The 19,916-nt window shown below is 40.2% G+C and overlaps 1 protein-coding gene across 4 annotated transcripts in view; it reads left to right on the top strand.

Moving 5' to 3' along the window:
- The window catches only part of TLCD4 (TLC domain containing 4), a 109,738-nt gene that overhangs the window by 43,561 nt on the left and 46,261 nt on the right, over positions 1 to 19,916 (top strand). For all 4 annotated transcript variants that reach the window (XM_045998749.1, XM_045998757.1, XM_045998740.1 and 1 more), the window contains 2 exons: positions 15,316 to 15,481; positions 19,824 to 19,913. In XM_045998749.1, the coding sequence (XP_045854705.1) occupies positions 15,327 to 15,481; positions 19,824 to 19,913 (245 nt within the window). In that variant the 5' untranslated portion in view covers positions 15,316 to 15,326. The remainder of the gene's footprint in view (positions 1 to 15,315; positions 15,482 to 19,823; positions 19,914 to 19,916) is intronic.

Raw genomic sequence — 19,916 nt, 5'->3', positions numbered from 1 at the left:
TGATTGTTTTGAACATCACCTCCTAGCCTGAGACATGGTTTGGGGAAACGTGTCACTGTGTTCAGATTTTTTGGCTGCCTGACAAGTGTCAAACAGATATATTATCATGCTGATAAATATCTTTATTGCGAAACAGTGCAGCTGACAAAGGCAATCTTATGGGAAGATATTAGAAGAGAAGAGAAACCACTCTCAGTGTACCTTGGTAGGGTTTTAAGTGACCTGTAGGGAACAGAATGAAAGGCCACCTAGAGAATTTAGAAACTCTTTGGCTTTTTCTCATTGAAGCCACCATATATCCCAGCTGGATAAGAGGTGTAAACAAGCTGCAGGGCCCCTAGGCCATAGGTTAAAAGGAGGGGGAAATGATCACATTGCTTTGGATACCCAATATCCTATCCTTCTGTGACTTGGTACCATTTGAGAGATGGGTGTAACATTTCTTGGTTAGGAAAAGGTGATAGCCACTGCTATCCTTTATTGAGTGGTGTTTTGATGTAATCGTGAATAACCACCCCCAAACCTAAGGGCTTAAAACAATGATTTATTATTTCTCATGATTCTGTAGTTGGCTGGGCAGTTACCCTGCTGGTTATAGGCTCATTCTTATGACTGCATTCAGCTAGAGGGTGCGCTGGGCTGGAAAATGGGGGTGGGCTTGCCAGCGTGGCTGGTGGCTTGTACTGAGTGCTGGCTGTCAGCTGGCTGTCTCAGTTCTCCAGGTGATCGCTCATGCTCCAGTATCCTAGACTGGCTTCTTTACATGGCAGGTTTAGAGCAACACTCAGCGAGCAAAAGGCTGATGCTACTAGGTCTTCTGAGGCCTACCGAGGCCCCAGGACTCTCATAGCCTCTTTTCTACTCACCGTTTCTCAGCAGGTGCTAGGCCAACCCAGATTCCTGGGGTCAGACACAGATTCCACCCCTGGGTGATAGGAGTGGCAATGTCACACTGACAAGGAATTCTCGCAAGTGGCTGCATGTGCCAAGCCTGGTGTTGGGTACATTTAGTTCATCTCGCTCGAGCCAGACAACCGTCTTGCAACATAGGCATTCTTGTCCCCTTTCATAGGACTTGCAAGTCAGAAAGGTCATATTCTTCTTGCCCATGGCCACTTGATAAATCCTGGGAGGAGGATTTGATTCTGGGTTTCTCTTAGGTGAATGCAATGCATTTTAAGATTCAACAGGTGAGAGAAATTTGCGAAATTCTTCTTCAGCTCCTTTAACCCATTCAGTGCTATTTCTGGTTCCTGTGGGGAGCAGGCAAAAAGAGACGCTCTGAATGCCGAGGACTCTCTCAGGGGTAATTGGATGGACAGTTCAAAGGTAAGAAGGACCTCCCTGTCTTCTTAGGTTCTGATTTCCCAGCTTGCTCGGCGGTGATTCCTTTAGCAAAAGAACAAATCACATTTGGAAAAATCTCGCTCTGTCCAGTTTTTCCTTGACTTCACAGGGTTGGGAGAAAGCCAAGAGATGTCCCAGGCCAAGAGGCTCCCTTCCAGGAAGGGAATTGCAAGGAAGTAAGGACATCAGAGGTTGGGTAGAGGTTGGCTGCAGGAATGCATTCCTCTTCCCGAGTCCCGCAGGTGACACGATGCCATCTGGTCTCTGCTTCTGCTGTAGGGCTCCTCAGTAACCTCTTCTAAGGCTTGGGGAGTATGTTGTATTTGAAATGTTGACTTCCTTAAAGATGGGCCCTCAAATTGTACACCCTTTCAACCCCTTATTATTTGTGTCAAGTACTGTATTTGTATGATTTTCCAGTTACTATTGTCTCCTGGCTTAAGGCATTCTGATTTATCCAAAATCCAGTGGCTGTCGTTGGAGCTCTTAGGTTTGCAAAACCTAAGAGCTTGTTGTACCAGAATATCTTGGTGGGGATTCTGAGCTGTGTGGAAAAAATATCAGTCCCTACCACACCCCACCCCACCCCCAAACTGTAAAAGGGAAGACTACAGAATCTTCTTGGCTGGTTGGAATAAGAATATATACAGAGAAAGTATTATACACATGTGAGAGGGGCAGAGAGAATCTCTGGGACATGAAAATTCAAAAAACACTGGATGAGAGGGACCAGAGAAAGATCTAGAAGACATTTAGCATAGGATGTAAGGAGAAGATAAAAGGGAAATCTTGTCCTAAAGAGATCCTATAGCAATATGAATAGCTGTTACAACAGTTCTCTGCTGTAGCAAGATGGGGCAACCCCACAGTCGCTGAGTGGGTTCCCTAAACAGCACCAGCTGGGGAACAGAATTTCAGCCTCCCTCCTGTTCATACATGCCGTGATTGTAATTATTACGTAGGATGGTGGGGAAAATAAAGGCCGGTTAGAAATGCATGAATATATAACCTTAAATATTTTATTTTTTGTTATCATTAAAACGATTTATAATCCAAAAAATTGTTTCAAAGAGGTGTCCATTGCATTGCCAGCGGGTGTAACAGACAGAATCAAACAGTGTCTCTGCAATTTGAATTCTGTTATATGCTCTTGAAAGAAAAAAGATTGAAGGAATGGGAAAAATATAAAGTATACCCTTATTCAAAGTTTAGTATCTTAAGTGACAGGGAGGAACCATAGAGAAATCTTTGCTATCATCATGAGCAGTTCCTTTTTAGAACTTAAGTAACATATCTGTGAGAAAAGGAGTATGATTTAATCACACGAATATAGGGTTCCTTAGCCTCTTCTGGTTTAGCGTCCATTTTCTTTCCATTGCGTCTGTTTAAAAAGCAGTACCATGAATACTGGAGGACTTATGGAAGTTAGGTTGACTTTTATGTAGCTGGCTTCCCATAGACTTTCACACTAATGCTAATGGTTCTTGAACGTGATGCTCAGAAAAGGAAGAGAGGTGGAATTTTCCTAACTTTTTTCATATAGCTCTCAATATGGAATTGAAATAATAGCAATGACAATAAAAACCGTAAACTATAACTATAGTCAGTTGAGAGCTTTATATGTATTTGATTAGATGTTTAATGGTTTTTACACGAGTAAAAGACAAGAGTGGGTAGTGCAATAGTTATTCTTTACTGGGGGCGGGATGGTTTATTGTCTCTGGTTAATTATGTTTTACGAGTATTTAGACAGATAATTGAAGTGTACCACCCATATGAAAATGCAAACAAAACCCAGAATGAGGGCACCTGGGTGGCTTAGTTGGTTAAGCGTCTGCCTTCAGCTCAGGTCATGATCCCAGAGTCCTGGGATTGAGGCTCATGTTGGGTTCCTGGCTCACTGGGAGCCTACTTCTTCCTCTCCCTCTGATCCTGCACCTCCCGCCTCGCTGCCCGTTTCTCCCTCTCTCTCTTTCTGGCTCTCTCTCAAATAAACATCTAAAATCTTAAAAAAACAAAAACAAAAAAATTCAAAACCTAGAATGATTGGGTAAGGTGTAGGTATGACTTTTTTGATAGGGTTTTGGTTTGTTTGGTTTGGTAAATGCCTTCTGCTGTCATGTGTTCATTTATAAATAGCTTTCAGTTTGCAAATAGAGACTTTTAAAGTACTTTAACATGTTAGGCCTACTGATGTAGCTAAATCAAGAAATAAGTACTTACATAGTTGATAAGAGTGAAAATATAGTGCAGATTGTAATTATTATGAAACCTTTGAACACATACCATTTATTATAAGGCATTTGGGATGGAGAAGCCATATATGCTACTGCTAAGGTCTAAATGTTTATGTGTCCTCCTGCCCCCCGTTGGCAAATTCTTACGTTGAAATCCTAACCTCCAGAGGTAGTGGTAGCAACAGGTAGGGCCTTTGGGAAGTGAGGAGGTCATGCAGGTGGAGCCCTCATGAATGGGGTTAGTGCTCTTGTGAAGAGATCCCACCGAGCTGTCTTGCCCCTTCTGCCATCTGAAGTCTATGACCTGGAAGTGGGCCCTCACCAAATCATGCTGGTACCCTGATCTCAGACTTCAGAACCGTGGGCAACAATAAGTTTCTGATGTTTATAAGCCATCCAGTCTGTGGTATTTTGTTAGAGCAATACAAATGGACTAAAACATATTCAGTATTAGTTCACCTTATAATATTGGTCAGGACTCTCTGCTCTTGGCCATTGAGGTGAGGATCCTTTAGCAGTAAATATGTTTTCATGCTGTAATATAAGGGTTGTCGATTTAGAATATTCTTTTTCCAATATTCTGACCATACTGCAAAATGAAAGATCTGCTGCTGATGAGATACCAGCAGAATGGAAAGCCCACCTTGCTCAGCAGGGAGCCTGCTTCTCCCTCTGCCTCTGCCTGCCTCTCTGCCTACTTGTGATCTCTCTCTCTTTAACAAATAAATAAATAAAATCTTTAAAAAAAAAAGAATGGAAAGCCCATGTAAGAATATGAATGCCTGTTATTATCATTTTATTTAATAGACGTGTATTGAGAACATACTATGTAGTAGGCCTGTGTTAGGTATGGGGATGGAGGGGAGAAATGTCCATGTTTTCCACCTTCACGAGGCTCACATTTCACTGGGGGAAGGAGACATTCATTTAAATTGCAGCTTTAACTGACAAAGACAGATACCATATGATCTCACTCATGTGGAGTCCAAAAAAAACAGATTAATAAAAAAGCAAACAAAAAGCCAAATCAGACCTATAAATACAGAGAACAAACCGAGGGTTGCCAGAGGAGAGGGGGGTGAGGGTGGGCAAAATGGGTAAACGGGAGTGGGAGATACAGGCTTCCAGTTATGAAATGAGTAAGTCACAGAGATGTAGAGCACAGCATAGGGAATACAGTCAGTGGTACTGTAATAGTGTTGTCTGGTGACAGATGGGAGCTACGTTTGTAGTGGGCATAGCATCACATACAGACTTGTTGGATTACTATGTTGTGCCCCTAACATTGCATGTCAGTATACTTAAAATTTTTTAAAATAAATTGCAGCTATAAAGGGGAGGGACTTGGCACTCTGAGAACAGATAAGGGCATACTGACCTGTTGTGCAAGCCTGGAGAAGGCCTCTCTGAGGAAGGGTTGATCGAGAGCTGAAGGAGTATGAGAGTTAACCTGGGAGTGGGGGGCAGGGTGGGAGGTGAGGGAGAGGTTCTCCAAAGGCCTTGTGAAGGCAGGGAACATGGCATCTGTAAGAAACAGAAAGGTTACATAAGCTGGAGTTTAGCAAGTGAGGGCAAGTGCCAGTTGAGGCTGGAGAAAGTAGGGTCCTCATAAGAACTCTTGGAAACCATTGAAGGTTTTAAGTTGGGGGTAGGTGAGGAGGTGACATAATTAGAAGCAGCTTTTCATGAAGATTCCCGTGGAGTCCTCTAGTCTGTTTACAGATAGTCTTCTGGTTTGCTGACAGTCCAGAAAAGTGATGGTCATAAGCTAGAGAAAAATGGATGCTTTTGAAAGTAGGATTTCCACCATAGGACTCAGTGGATTGGATTATGGCACATAGTAGGAATGTACAGAAAACAAGTTATTAAAGGACGGCTTCTAGGTTCTCACTGTGAAATCTGGATGTACAATGCTACCATTCAGTGAGATGAAGAACCTAGAAGTTTTGGGGTCAAGTCATGAGCTTGGTTTGAGATGCCTTTGAAATGCTTTGTCTTATTGACAAGTAGGCAGTTGGCTGTGTACATCATACATACATACATAAGCTCCTGATGGAGCTTAGAGGAGAGATCTGGGATGGAGAGTTAAACTTGGTATTTTTCTGCATGTAAGTGGTTACTGATGTCACAGGTATAGGTGAAATCACATAGAAAACAAGTAGAGAGCAGAGAGTCTGATATTGAGCCTCAGGGAATTCTGTTACTTAGTGGCTGGAGAGAGGATGAAGCAAGGTGTTAGGGAAGCACAGGAAAGGAAGTATTACAGGGAGAAAGTGGTCAGTAATGTCTGACATTTCTGAGAGTTCAGGTAACATGAAGGGCACATGTAGGCGTCCTTGTTGACCTTAGTAATAGCTATTTCAGGGGAGTAATGAAGGTGGGGACGAGAACGGAGTGGGCTGAAGATCAAGAGAGATGAGAAATGATGATAGTATGGATACACCTTTCTATAACTTTGTCCTTAAAGGGAATGGGGGAAGGGGGAGAGAGGGCAAGAGTGAAAACTGTTGGGTTAAAGAAGAGCTGGTGAGTTTGTTGATTTTTGTTTCTACTGAGAACTTGAGCCTGTTTCAAAGCCAATAGAACGATCTAGTTGCAGAGAATAAAGAATCTTGGGGAGCAGAAGATTCCCAAGGCAGCCAGAAAGGTTGGATCCAAAGTGCACTTGTTGGAGAGGTTGGCCTGAGGTGGAAGGACAGGTGGGTGAAGGTGCAGGTAATTTGTGTGGTTGATAGTGTGATCGCATTTGCATACGTTGGCTTCTGTAATTTTGTGAGGTCGGATGGGGGGTTATCTGTTGAGGATGGGGCTGGATGGTTAGAGGTTTGAAACGTGGGGATGGCTTGGAAAAGGAGTGGTGGCGTGTGAGAGGAGCAGCTGGGGCAGTGAGGTGGGAGTGCAGTGCAGTGCTGAGGGCCCTCTGATCCCTCTGCCCTTTCCCACTCACCAGCCCCAATCCCTTCTGGTGTGTGGCACTTCCCAACAGTGCTCTGATTGTTTAGGGCTCATTGCTGAGTAAATAGTTGAGCAGTTCTGGGGTTGGAGTTTTGCCAGCTCTTGGCAGTGGAAAGAGAATGTAGGGTGTTAGTAAGAGTATTACTGAAATGATGGGCTCAAGGATCTAAGCTGATTAAAGAGAGAAGTAGAACACAGGAAAGGGCTAGCAGGTTGGGACGGAGCCAAGAAGTCAGTGGACTCGAAAATACTGTAATACTGAGCACACTTGAAGGGAAGGTCAGCGGGGGGACTACTTGGGATGTTACTGTGGAGGCAGAAAATGGTGAGTGTGGGACTATAAAGGTCCATGAGTGGTTGAGGCGGCATGGAAGAGGTGCTATTTCCCATGAAGGAAAGAAGGACTGGGTTGTTAAGGAAACCTGTACCTTCAGCAGAGTAAGAAGTCATTCAGGATGGTATCAGGGCTTGAGGATACTAGTGAATGGAGACCAAAGTCTCTGGCTGGGAAGAAACATCCAGGAGATTGGAACACAATACCAGTGAGGAGAGGGAGAGGTGGTATAACTAAGTAGCAGGACCAAAGTTTGCTGGATGTTTAGGGGGGCAGGGGACTGGAGGAGCAGGGCCTGAAGGAGACTGTGAGGAACCAAGAGGACATAGGGCCACCTCCTGACTCCAAAGTGTGGGCGACCAGGCAGCCACGACCTGAGACACTGTAGGGAAGGGGGGTCCTCAGAGCACACAAGAGAGGGAAAGGATAGAGATCTGTTTCCTGGGCATGGAGCAGCAGCCCCTGGGGGCCTAGTAGGAAGATTTGGGAGATGCAGAGAATAAAGGGCTGGGTCACGTGGCTGCTGGGAAAGAACTTAAGAGCGTGACAGGGATAGTCGTGTGGTAGAGGATGGATTTCTGCAGTGGGGTCCACCTGCATGTGTGTGTTGACTAATGTAAACAGGGATGAGTTAGGGGCCTTAGTGGCTAGATAGTGGTCTTGTTGCCCTTGGCTGGAGTGGTGACAGACCCAGCAATTGCATGCCTTCTTGCCGCTGGGGACAGATGATGGTGGAAGCAGAAACTTAATGTGCACCTCATGCCAAGTACTATTCTAAGTGTCCAACAAATATGTGGTTTATGCCCCATGACAGCCATGCCAAGTTACTACTGTTACTGCCATTTTGCAGGGAACTGAGGTTCAGGTACGGCTCATTTAGTAATCTGTCCCAGGTCACACAGCAAGCGGTGGGAGGAGGTTTAGTGTCAAGCCTGCAACCAAGTCTCTGTACATTCCACCATGTTAACATGTACTTATTATTATATTTTTTAAAGATTTTATTTTATTTATTTGACAGAGAGAGATCACAAGTAGATAGAGAGGCAGGCAGAGAGAGAGAGAGAGAGAGGGAAGCAGGCTCCCTGCTGAGCAGAGAGCCTGATGCGGGACTCGATCCCAGGACCCCGAGACCATGACTTGAGCCGAAGGCAGCGGCATAACCCACTGAGCCACCCAGGCACCCTGTCATGTACTTATTATTTTCCTACATATGTAATTTTGATTTTTTGAAAACCCGAATGATAGACTGTTGAGCAGCTTATATAGTGTTGAATGCAAAATGGGCTTTTTAGATACCAAAGATCAGTTCAGTCCTAGAATCCCAGAATCTTTCTTTGTGAGTGCTCTCAGAGACCCAGGTCCACCCCTTGAGGTCCCTTTACCACTTCCATGATGGATGCTTGGGCACTTCTAAATTGTTAGAAGGTTCTTCCTTAAATTAAGCTGAACTCCTCCCTCCCTGTAATTTTTGCCCACTTGTGCCATTTTGAGTAATGCAGAATAAGTTCCCTCTTTCACTTTTCCACACCCCAGTGAAGATGTTTAAAGAATGCTCTTGAGTCCTTCCTAAGTAATCTTGTTCCCGATGGTATGTGATTAATTCAGAGTAAAGTAGGACTGATAAGTATCTTGATCCAAAGGCATGCTTTTATGCTGACTATAAATGAGCCTGAAGGTTTTCTTGTTGTTGTTGTTATTCGTATCTTCATTACTTTATTATCTCTCATTGGTTTGTGTAACTTAAAATGCACAGGCTTCCCGTGTGTGTGTGTGGGGGGGTGGCATATAGCTATTATAGCAAATCCTGTACTTAGGTATTGCCTTTTAAACATTTATTCCTAGTATACTTTTTCTTTCTTATTGGGACTATTTCAGCTTCTGAGGATAATTCTGAAACCCGATTCTGTTAACCCATTATATTAGCTATATTTCCCGGCTCTGTGTTAGATGCAAGAGTTGAGTACCATGTGAATATTTGTAAAAAATGTTGCTAATAACAGACCAAAAAGAGAGAATCTTATAGGATAGCAGGAGATATTTCTCAGGTCTGTTTCAGATCATTGATCTGCATGCTGCTTCTAGTTTTTCAGCTGGTTCCGGACTTACCTAATTTTGTTTCCAGCCATGTTTGTTTATATTATTCATAAGGCTGTCATGAGGAACTTCCAGAACTTTTCTGGAATCAGGTTATCCTCCATTTGCTATTCTTTAATCTGCCAGGATTTGGCAGTCAATTAATTATGGGAATAAAGGATAGGAAGGGGACCAGAGTGACTGAACTCTTCTAGACTGGAAGATGGGGGAAGTGTGGTGGAGGATAGTACCATTCTCTGAGATACAGAACCCTGGCAGAAGGACTGGTTTGGAATTAAATTTGGCTCAGATCATATAGAGTCTATGGGGCCTCCAGGATGCCATATGGAGCCATCCGGAGGGAAGGTGACCATCCAGGACTGGTATGCTGGGGGATGTTTGGTTGCACACAACTGAAGCCATGTAGAAGGTGTGGGGCATACACCTAGGCAGAGTTTATAGTGTGCGAAGAAGAGGTTCTGTGTTGGGGCAGGGGAGGTAGTAGACATTGCAACACTGAGGGAGTTCATGCTTGACAGCCTCCATTTTTTTGGTAAAATAATAAAAAACTGTATCTTTTCTAAGAGAGGAAGAACTGGAGATTTGAGACCAGTGAGTGTGTGGAATTAGTGTGGGAAACAGGAAAGGGAGCTCAAGAAAGATGGGAAGAGGAATCCTAAGCACGAAGAATTCTTCCCAGTTTCCCCCTCCCTTAATGACAACCCCAGAAGACCTTTCCCTCTTCATATTAATGTTTTTACTGCTAACCACTATGCAGTGGTTCCTGTTGTATCAGAATGGAAAAGAGTGAGGTTGTCTATGTGTCTGGAGAAGGCATCAGTAATTCTGACACACTCCCTAGGGAAGCCCTTGTATTACACGGGGATAATGAACATGGGAAATGAGAGTTACCTTTGTTTTCCCAAGTCAGTAGTTCTAGACTCCGCTGGTGGAACAGAGTCTTACACTTCAGCATTAAAGGGTTTGGGGATTTTAATAGAAGAGAAGATGATCTGTTGGTTTATATTGAATACCCTCAATATCTCCTCACTGTCCATGGGTCCTCTCTGCGGGGTAGTTACTATGGTGAAAGCAGGGAATATCCCCTTAGCACTGTGAGCTTGGCACTCTGTGTGGTGGTGATCGGTTTCTTTGCTCCCCTACTGGCCTATAAGCATGTTCCCCATTTAGTATTCTGAGTTCTGGCCCAGGGCTGGTCTGGTGGACATGTGACAGATGACGGATGAACTGTCGGCTGAAGTGAGGGCTGAGTCAGCCTGGCTACGCTGTCTCTGATAGTTCTGCTGGAGAAGGGCTGTTACAAGCTAATGGTGGAGAGGTGTACTTCAGACCTTTTTATGTTTTTCTTCTAGGAAAACTGCTTGAATGAAAGTCTTTGGAAACTGTCTTGGGAGAAAACATTCAAGTATTATTTGTATTCAGGAGGCCTCTGGAAGAGTTTCTTGGGTGTGAATCAAGATGCGCTAATGACATTGTAAAGTTCACGTCTAGACATTCCCCTTGTAAATTGCCACAGAAATATTTCCCACTTCTGTTCTGGCTATTCCTTCCTAGGGTAGAATCCCAGCCACATATAGAGGTACATGACCCAGGTCGAATACTTTCCTATTTTTACTGTGTGTTCTTCTACTTAATAGTCACCTAACTCTCCAAGATTCTTAATCTATGTCAGGAATGAGAATTGTTTGGTTTTATCCATTTCCCCCCCTTCTTGCCTGATTCAGAGAATGAAGAGTGGCATTTGCTTCCTACCAGAAGCCTTGTTGTTTTTTTTTTGGTGGGGGGGGGATATATAAAAAAATAAAAAAAATCATTGGATTTGTCCTTGATTTGGCATAACTGATGAAGCAAGCAGCTGCTTAATAAGAAGCAAAGCTGGGAGTAGAACAATTTAATTAGCTTCTGTCCGTTGAGCCTTTAATAGAAACCACAACTCGACTATACGGAGCTCTTTAGTTTTAAATGAAACATTTTTGCAAAGGGAGGCTCAACATGTACTCCAAAGATCCCAGTTAAATGAAAGTCTTTCTGTGAAAAATATAAAATAGCCAGTATAACAAAGACTTAATAAAAACTAGCTTTTTAAAGAATGAGGAGTTTCTTTTTTTTCTTCCAAATTGTTATTTAAATTCTAGTTAGTTAACATATAGTGTAATACTCATTTCAGGAGTAGAATTTAGTGTTTCATCCCTTCATATAACACCCAGTGCTCTTCACAAGTGCCCTCCTTAATACCCATCATCCATTTAGTCATTCTCCACTCACCTCCCTCCGTCAACCCAGAGTTTGTTCTCTATCTTTTTTTTTTTCTCTAAGAGTCTCTTATGGTGGGGTGCCTGGGTGACTTAGTTAAGCATCTACCTTCGGCTCAGGTCATGATCTCAGGGTCCTGGGACTGAACTCCACATTGAGCTCCGCATCTCCCTTTCCCTCTGCCCCGCCCCTTGTTTGTGCACCTGTCCACTCTCTCTCTCTCTCCTGCTCTCTCTCTCTCTCTCAAATAAATCTTTAAAAAAGGGTTTGTTATGGTTTGCTTCCCTCTCCCTTTTTTCTGCCTTCCCATATGTTCATCTGCTTTGTTTCCTAAGTTCCATATATGAGTGAAATCAAATGGTATTTGTCTTTCTTTAACTGACTTATTTTGCTTAGCATAATACACTCTATCTAGCTCCATCCACATCATTGCAAATGGCTAGATTTCATTCTTTTGATGCCTAATATTCCATTGTGTGTGCGCGTGCGCGCACGTGTGTGTGTCTGTACCACCTCTTCTTTATCCATTCATTAGTTGATGGACATTTGGATGCTTTCCATAATTTGGCTGTTGTTGATAATGCTGCTGTAAACATCAGGGTGCATGTGCCCCTTCAAATCAGTATCCATTATATTGTTTGGGTAAAAACTCAGTAGTATAATTGCTGTAGTTCTATTTTTAACTTTTGAGCAACCTCCATGCTGTTTTCCAGAGTGGCTGCACTAGCCTGTATTCCCACAAACAGTGTAAGAGGGTTCCCCTTTGTCTGCATCCTTGCCAACATCTGTTGTTTCCTGTGTTGTTAATTTTAGTCCTTCTGATAGGGATGAGGTGGTATCTCATCATGGTTTTGATTTCTATTTCCCTGATAGCAAGTGATGTTGAACATCTTTTCATGTGTCCGTTACCCATCTGTGTCATCTTTGGAAAAATGTCTATTCATGTCTTCTGCCCATTTCTTAACTGGATTATTTGGTTCTTTGGCTGTTGAGTTTGATAAGTTCTTTATAGATTTTGGATACTAGCCCTTTATCTGATACATCATTTGCAAGTGTCTTCTCCCATTCCATAGGTTGCCTTTTAGTTTTGTTGATTGTTTCTTTCACTGTGCAGAAGCTTTTTATCTTGATGAAGTCCCAGTTGTTCATCATTGCTTTTGTTTCCCTTTCCTCTGGCGATGTGTCTAGTAAGAAGTTGCTACTGCCAAATCAAAGAGATTGCTGCTTGTGTTCTCTTCTGGGATTTTGATGGTTTCCTGTCTCATGTTTAGGTCTTTGGTCCATTTTGAATTTACTTTTGTCTATGATATAAGAAAGTGGTCCAGTTTTCCCAACACTGTTTGTTGAAAAGACTATCCTTTTTCCATTAGATATGCTTTCCTGCTTCATTGACCATATCGTTGTTGGGGTACATTTCTGGGTTTTCTGTTCTGTTCCATTGATGTATGTGTGTTTTTGTGCCAGTGTCTTTTTTTAATTAATTAATTTTTTATTAATATACAATGTATTATTTGTTTCAGGGGTACAGGTTTGTGATTCATCAGTCTTCCACAATTCACAGTGCTCACCATAGCATATATCCTCCCCAAATCCCCTCCACTCCAGCAACCCTCAGTTGGTTTCTTGAAATTAAGAGTCTCTTATAGTACTGTACTGTTTTAATGACTACAGCTTTGTAATATAACTTGAAGTCCAGAATCGTGATGCCTCCAGCTTTGCTTTGCTTTTTCAGGATTGTTTTGGCTATTCAGGGTCTTCCGTGGTTCCATACAAATTTTAGGATTGTTTGTTCTAGCTCTGTGAAAAATGCTGGTGGTATTTTGATAGGGATTGCATTAAATGGGTAGATTGCCTTGGGTAGTATAGGCATTTTAATAATGTTTGTTATTCCACTAGGAATGAGGAATTTCTTAATGGCAACTTATTTGAGTGTTTTTTTGTTAATGTACTGGTTAACAGTTCATAAAATGGATAATGTTGTGTAATACCTACCATGTTTTATAATATACCTTTAGCAAACATTAATGAAACAAATGGACATTTTATAGTTGAATTTTAACAAAAGTAAATAAGTAGCTCATGTCCAGCCACCCTCCAGGACTAGCAGAGAACATACAGAACCCTTCAGAGCAAACCATTCTCACATTGAAGATTAAACTCTCCACTCTTTTCTGGTTACTGGTTTCATTTTCTTCATTTATCTGCCCACCTGGCCTCCAGATCCCCATTTGCTTTAATCTTAGAAAAACATTTTCCCTTTTACATTTCACTTAGTGAATTATAATGATATTTAATTTATGTACAAAACTTTTATGTATTATTTGGTTAATATTAAACCTAGGCTAAAAGATCACAAATTAAATTTTTAATACCCTAAAACACATGTTGAATTTAAAAAAAAGGTAAATGAGCAATAAAGTTAATAGAATCTCACGGAGAAGAATTGTAATATCAATATTTTTACTGAGCACACACACCAGAAAGAAAGAATGGGGAAAGAACTCATTACAGACACATGAGTTCTGTCAGAAGGGGCCCTGTGGGAGCCTGATTCTTATTACAAGGTCCTGGTTGGAGGGGAATGAAGTGGGGTTATTGCTAGTGCAGTCAATGACTTGGTTTTTCTCTAGTGAATTGGCTTCAGTAGGTGACTTTATTTCTTCACATTAGGCAGCTGGAAATATGTATTGATTCATTTCCTTTTCATTTGAGGGTCAGCTGTATCAAAGATGGAGCCATTTCTAGAAATGCTATATTTGCTGGATATGAGCAAATGCTTTAGTGTCTTTCTTTTGGTTTGAATGTTCCTAAGATTTTTAGGATCCAAATAAAGTTCAGTTCAGTGAGCTGGAAAACATATTTTGAATCAGTACATATGCATATTATATATATGCACATTACTGTTCTTCTAACTCTACCCTTAAAACCTGAAGCTGTTTTATAAAAATCTTTTATTTTAAAGATAAAAAGCCATGGAGGATTTTTGGTCCAAGGATATGTGTGATTGCAGAATACTTTTTTAAAAGTTAAATACTAATTAAAGCAGCAACAGTGGTATGGTTCTTTTCTAAGATGGTATTCTTCTTCCTAAGATTTTAACTTTGTTTTAAATGTCATTTGTCTCACTGTACAATTAGTTTTATAGTGCAATTATTTTTTGTTTTGCTATTGTAGATCATCTTAGTTTTATTATTATTTTTGGCCTAATTGTTTCTTAGAAATTATCTAATGGACTCATTTCATAGATGAGGAAGTTGAAGCATAGAGAAATCAGGTGATTTTTCCTAAGTTTAATTAAAAACATTACTAAAAGAATACCTTCAGTTATAGTACTTGAAATGCCCTCTTAATGTTAAACTCTAAGACTTAGATAATGTTGAAAATCATGCTGTTAAATTTGCCTTCTAAAATTGATAATAGTGAGATGTTTAGAATGATTTTTCCCTTTTTTTAACATTTTTTTTATTGTTATTTTTTAAAAGTTTTATTTATTTATTTGACAGAGAGAGAGAGAGAGAGAGAGAGAGATCACAAGTAGAGAAGCAGGCAGAGAGAGAGGGGGATGCAGGCTCCCTGCTGAGTAGAGAACCCAATGTGGGGCTCGATCCCAGGACCCTGAGATCATGACCTGAGCCGAAGGCAGTGGCTTAACCCACTGAGCCACCCAGGTGCCCCTCCCTTTTTTATTTTAAATACAAATACAAGATACATGACAAATAGCTAATAAAGACTTAAAAGTCCTTTAGTTTCTTTGTATTCTTATATTTGTGCTAAATTAAGATAAATTGTTAAAAATATAAGCCTGTATTCTTTTTTTAATTTATTTTTTATATTTTATTTATTTGACAGAGAGAGATCACAAGTAGGCAGAGAGGCAGGCAGAGAGAGAGGAGGAAGCAGGCTCCCTGCGGAGCAGAGAGCCCGATGTGGGGCTCGATCCCAGGACCCTGAGATCATGACCTGAGCTGAAGGCAGAGGCTTTAACCCACTGAGCCACCCAGGCGCCCCAAGCCTGTATTCTTAAAATAAAAATATTAATTTAGATTTCTTATGAGAAATTTAAAGCAATTGATGCCCATCTTTTTTTCGTAACAGGTTGAAGAAATATGGACACCAACACCAAACTGGTCTTCAGCAGTGTTATTGCCAGTTTTTTCTCCTTTCAGCTTCTTTTCTACTTTATAAGTTTCTGGTTTTCAGCAAAAGTTTCTCCAGGTTTTAATAGTCTCAGCTATGAGAAGAAGATTGAATGGAACTCAAGGTAAAGCATATGAAAATGTAACTGATTTTAAAAAGTTAGTTTTATGAAATAAAATTTTTAAAAGTATTTCCCCCCCAAAATCTTTCATTTAAAATCTGATAAAATTGAAGGTCAGATTTTTTTTTTTAATTTGACCTTAGGAATAAAAGGAAAGTAAATAGATAGATCCCATACAAGAAAATTATAAAAATTCTTCTCCTGAAAGATGTAAGGAAAAACAACTTTCTGGGGAGGTGTGGGAAGGTTAAGGAGACTCCAGCTGACTGCAGAAGAGGCCTGTTTTGTGTTCGCCTCTGAAACGTTTATGATAACAAACACATGCTCTCTGGAAGTGATCACAGAAGTGAATGATAGCTGGCTCTGTGAGTAGCCTATATATGGTGTTGGCTGGCTTGGCCAGACTGAGGGCAGTTAAATGCTATACACCTGAGTATATGGTTAGCACATCTGTATCTCTGTTTTAATGAACTTTCCATTATAATTCAGAGGCCATCAGAACCTATTTTTTTGTTAAAGTAAAAACTGCATTTTAGATTTTATTTAAAACAAAAGAAAAAAATGGAAAATGAATAGTACCTTTAAGGATATAGAAATCTATAGGAGTTTTAATGAGTTGGCTTGCAGATTTTTTGTGTGTGCAACGCATTAACCTTTCACAGTGTTTCAAACACAAAATGACTCTGGTGACTGCTTCACGTGCTTGTGAGCATTTCACCCAGATGTCACCATCGTTTGCACACTGCAGTGAATCGGAGCAGCTGTGGATGTATTTTTTGTTGTAATTTACTTGAAGTTAATGCTGACTATAAAATGAATTCAGCAGGTCTCTAAAATTGCTATAATTATTTTTCATTGCAGTTTCCTTTGAGAATTAAGTTCTGCCAGATTCTAAGTATTTATTTGAGAATGGTCATATCTGACTGGGAAGTGTCCTGTCTTTGAGCCAAATTGGTTTGTCGGGATGCACTTTTATAACTCAGACTGTGAATAAGACCTCAGTTGTTTCCTTTTGCACCTTACATTGATTTATCTGGTTCATACATACTATAGCTCTTTTTACCCAAAAAGTGGGAATTATTTCACCATGTAGTTTTGAAAAATAAGTATGATTTTTTTTTTTTTTTGGTCTGAAGAATAGTTCTAAGATGTTGTTCACAAGTGGGATACAAACCATTATTTTTAAAAACCCTTTCTCAGATGCAGTTAGATAGAAGAGGGAAAGAGAAGGAAGGGGCGAGGAGTGGGATGGGAGACAGATTTTCTGAGAGTAAATTTTGAACTATTTTCATTTCCCTTTCACCATGGTCAGAGTAGGTAAGGGCATTTGAATCTTGGAGAGCAGCAAGCCAGAGGAATAGGGACGGTACAGAGAGATAGAGGCAAGATGAAAATGAAATGGAATGAAATTGAAATATACTTTGCATTATTCAGTCTTATCACTGCCATTCTGCGGTGCACAGAATCGCTATTTGGGAAACCGAGTTCCGAGCTGAAAAAGGAGTCTGGGATTATAGAAGATTCATTGCCCTATTTAAATGGCACTCTCTCTCTTTCTCAAATTTACCCCTGTTCCCACTCCAGCTTGGTTTACATGAGACTTAAGCTGTGAGTGGATTATAAAGAAAGAGAAAAGATGGGCCGCTTTTTGAGTAAAGTACATGTATATGTCTTGAAATCCTGCTTCCAGTCTTGAAAAACCCAGATCAACACAACCCACATAATTTTTTAAAAAAGATTTTATTTATTTATTTGACAGACAGAGATCACAAGTGGGCAGAGAAACAGGCAGAGAGAGATGGGGAAGCAGGCTCCCTGCCGAGCAGAGAGCCTGATATGGGGCTCCATCCCAGGACCCTGAGATCATGACCTGAGCCGAAGGCAGAAACTGAGCCACCCAGGCACCCCAACCCACAAAATTCTTACTAATAATCAGGAAAAAGTCTCTGAATTATGAGAGGTCTAAGCCCTACTGCAGAAGGACAGGAGGAAAAATGACTCACCAAAAAATTCACACCTGAGAGGTGACAGTTTAATTAAGCATAAGTGATAAATTGCTGTACTTAATTGTTGCATTTTCAGGAAAAAAAATACATATTTATAAGTATTATTTATATCTTAAAAACAGTTTCTTATATCCATTTGTCTTCCTATGGTATAGAAAGTCCTATCGTGTTAAAATACTCTTAATTTTAAAATCTGCTTCTCTAATTTTTAACTCTTGCCTGTTTGAGCTATATTATTTCTATTGGTAATACCCCTACTACATATGAATGATTAAATCAGTAACTTTAAATTGCTGTTCTACAATGGTCCTTATTTCCATTATCTCCCTGTCTTTTTATTAGCACAAACATTTCTTTTTAACCTTCTTAGAAAAAAATGTTTTCTTTTGGGTAGCATCTTGGTGTTCATTTTGGACAGTAAGGAATCTACATCTTGCTTTGCCAAGAGTCCGATTTTAAAGAATAGACTGTGAAATGTTTACTAAACAGAAGTCTCTGAACATACAGACTTTTAATGCAGAAGAGTAGGTAAGCACAGGGTATTTGCTTTTCCTGATCCAAATAAGATTTAACTTTTCTCTCATGAATTATATGCCATTTCCATCAGTTAAGGGCTTGTAATTCTTCCCATTTACCAGGTAACATTTCAATACAAAGAAAATTTGAGGGCTGGGTATCAGGAACAAAAAGTTCTCATTTTTCCAAGGGGAAGCTTTTTGATGTAAGTTTATTAAACACTAAAACAAGTCAGTGAGAGGGTGAGCTTTCTGCTTTCACAGACTTTTTGAATGGTAATAGAAAGCTGTTTGTATGATTATTTAGATGGACTGTCTTACTTGACGTAAAGGAACTTATATCCTTAAACAGCCATGTTTGGAATATAGGTACATTTGGCATGAAAATTCCAGACTTGTAAACCAGATAAATTGAGGTTAACTATTCACACTTCAAAATGATTCTTTGGTATTGCAAAGTATTCTTTGTCAGTGCCTTTGAATTAGTGATGATGTTTGAGCATTTAAATATTACTTGACTTAATATGATATATCTATTTAGGTCCACATCATCTATTAGATCTGGCATATTGATTTTTCAAGTTACAATAAGATTTTCTAGTATCAAGCTTCATATTGGTTGATACATGTCAACCAATATTGGTTGAGACATACAAATGATACATGTCACTGTTAAAGGTTTGGGATCATATTTTAGACAGAAATTTTTTACATCCTATTAATTTCTAAAGAAAATGTTCTGTTCCTTTTATACTTTATTCTAATGAAGAGAAAAGAAACTTCATTGCTTGTAAACTTTTTCATTGTGTGAGTAAATATATTGTATCCTGTGTACACTTCTTTAAGGAGCATATCAGAGAGCTTGGGTATTGGTTGAATCCAGTAAATTATTAGCAAGATACGTTCACAGAAACTGATGTTTTCCATCTAAACCTTATTCCTTCTGTAAAAGAAAATTCAGCCTGGATCTCGTGAACATTTTGCTTTCACTTGAGTGTTTCTTTTAAAAATAGATTTTCTGTACAAATTCATGGTCCTCAATTTTTCTATTTAGAAGTGGTTTCATAATGATAAAAAGAGACTAATAATAGCTGCTGTAGCTTTCTTATGGGTTGGTTACAGGAATCAAGTGCAGCAAGCATGTGAGTGTGCATTTACCACTGAAATCTCCAAGGCAATACATTTTCATTTCACAATCCATTCAAATTCTGATTTAAGGATATAGAATTGGTTAAGGTCAGTAGATGTGGAAAATACTCCTCACTGACTGGACCAGGAAACTAATGCTGCGGTGAGGCTGTTAGGGCTGGAGCTTGGAGCAGGGTGCTGGTTAGTGGACTTGCCGGTCGCCGTCTGTCTGTACCAAATGCTGTCAACTGCCTCACCAGATATGCTTCTGCTTCTGTTTCTGCTTCTGCTTTGAACTTTTTTCTTCTTTAAGTGGGCTCCACACCCAGTGTGGAGCTCAACCCGGGGCTAGAACTCACGACCCTGAGATCAAGACCTGAGCTGAGATAGGGTGGGTTGCCCAATTGACTTGAGCCCCCCAGGCGCCCCTGCTTTGGAATTTTTAACAAATAAGTGATTCCACAATTTTCTAGCAGGAAATTGTAGACCTGGGCATCCTTTTTGCTATTAGTTCCAAAGTAAAGTCATAGCCCTTGGATTTCTAAATGATATTTTTGTATTATACTCTTAGATATACTCCATTCCTATATTTAAGTGCTTCCAGATTTAACTTCTTCAAAATGTTAAATGTCTTGCCAGAATTACAGTTTATTGCAAAGAATCTAAAATCTTTGTATGTATTTTATTTCATTTCAGGGTAGGATCTACATGCCATTCTTTGGTGGTTGGGCTTTTCGGCCTATACATTTTGTTTTTTGATGAGGTTGCAAAGGCTGATCCACTTTGGTA

Source organism: Meles meles, chromosome 1 (assembly GCF_922984935.1).
Source record: "Meles meles chromosome 1, mMelMel3.1 paternal haplotype, whole genome shotgun sequence".
Lineage (NCBI taxonomy): Eukaryota > Metazoa > Chordata > Mammalia > Carnivora > Mustelidae > Meles > Meles meles.
The sequence above is the reverse complement of the archived record's forward strand: the minus strand, read 5'-3'. Positions and strand labels throughout refer to the sequence as shown.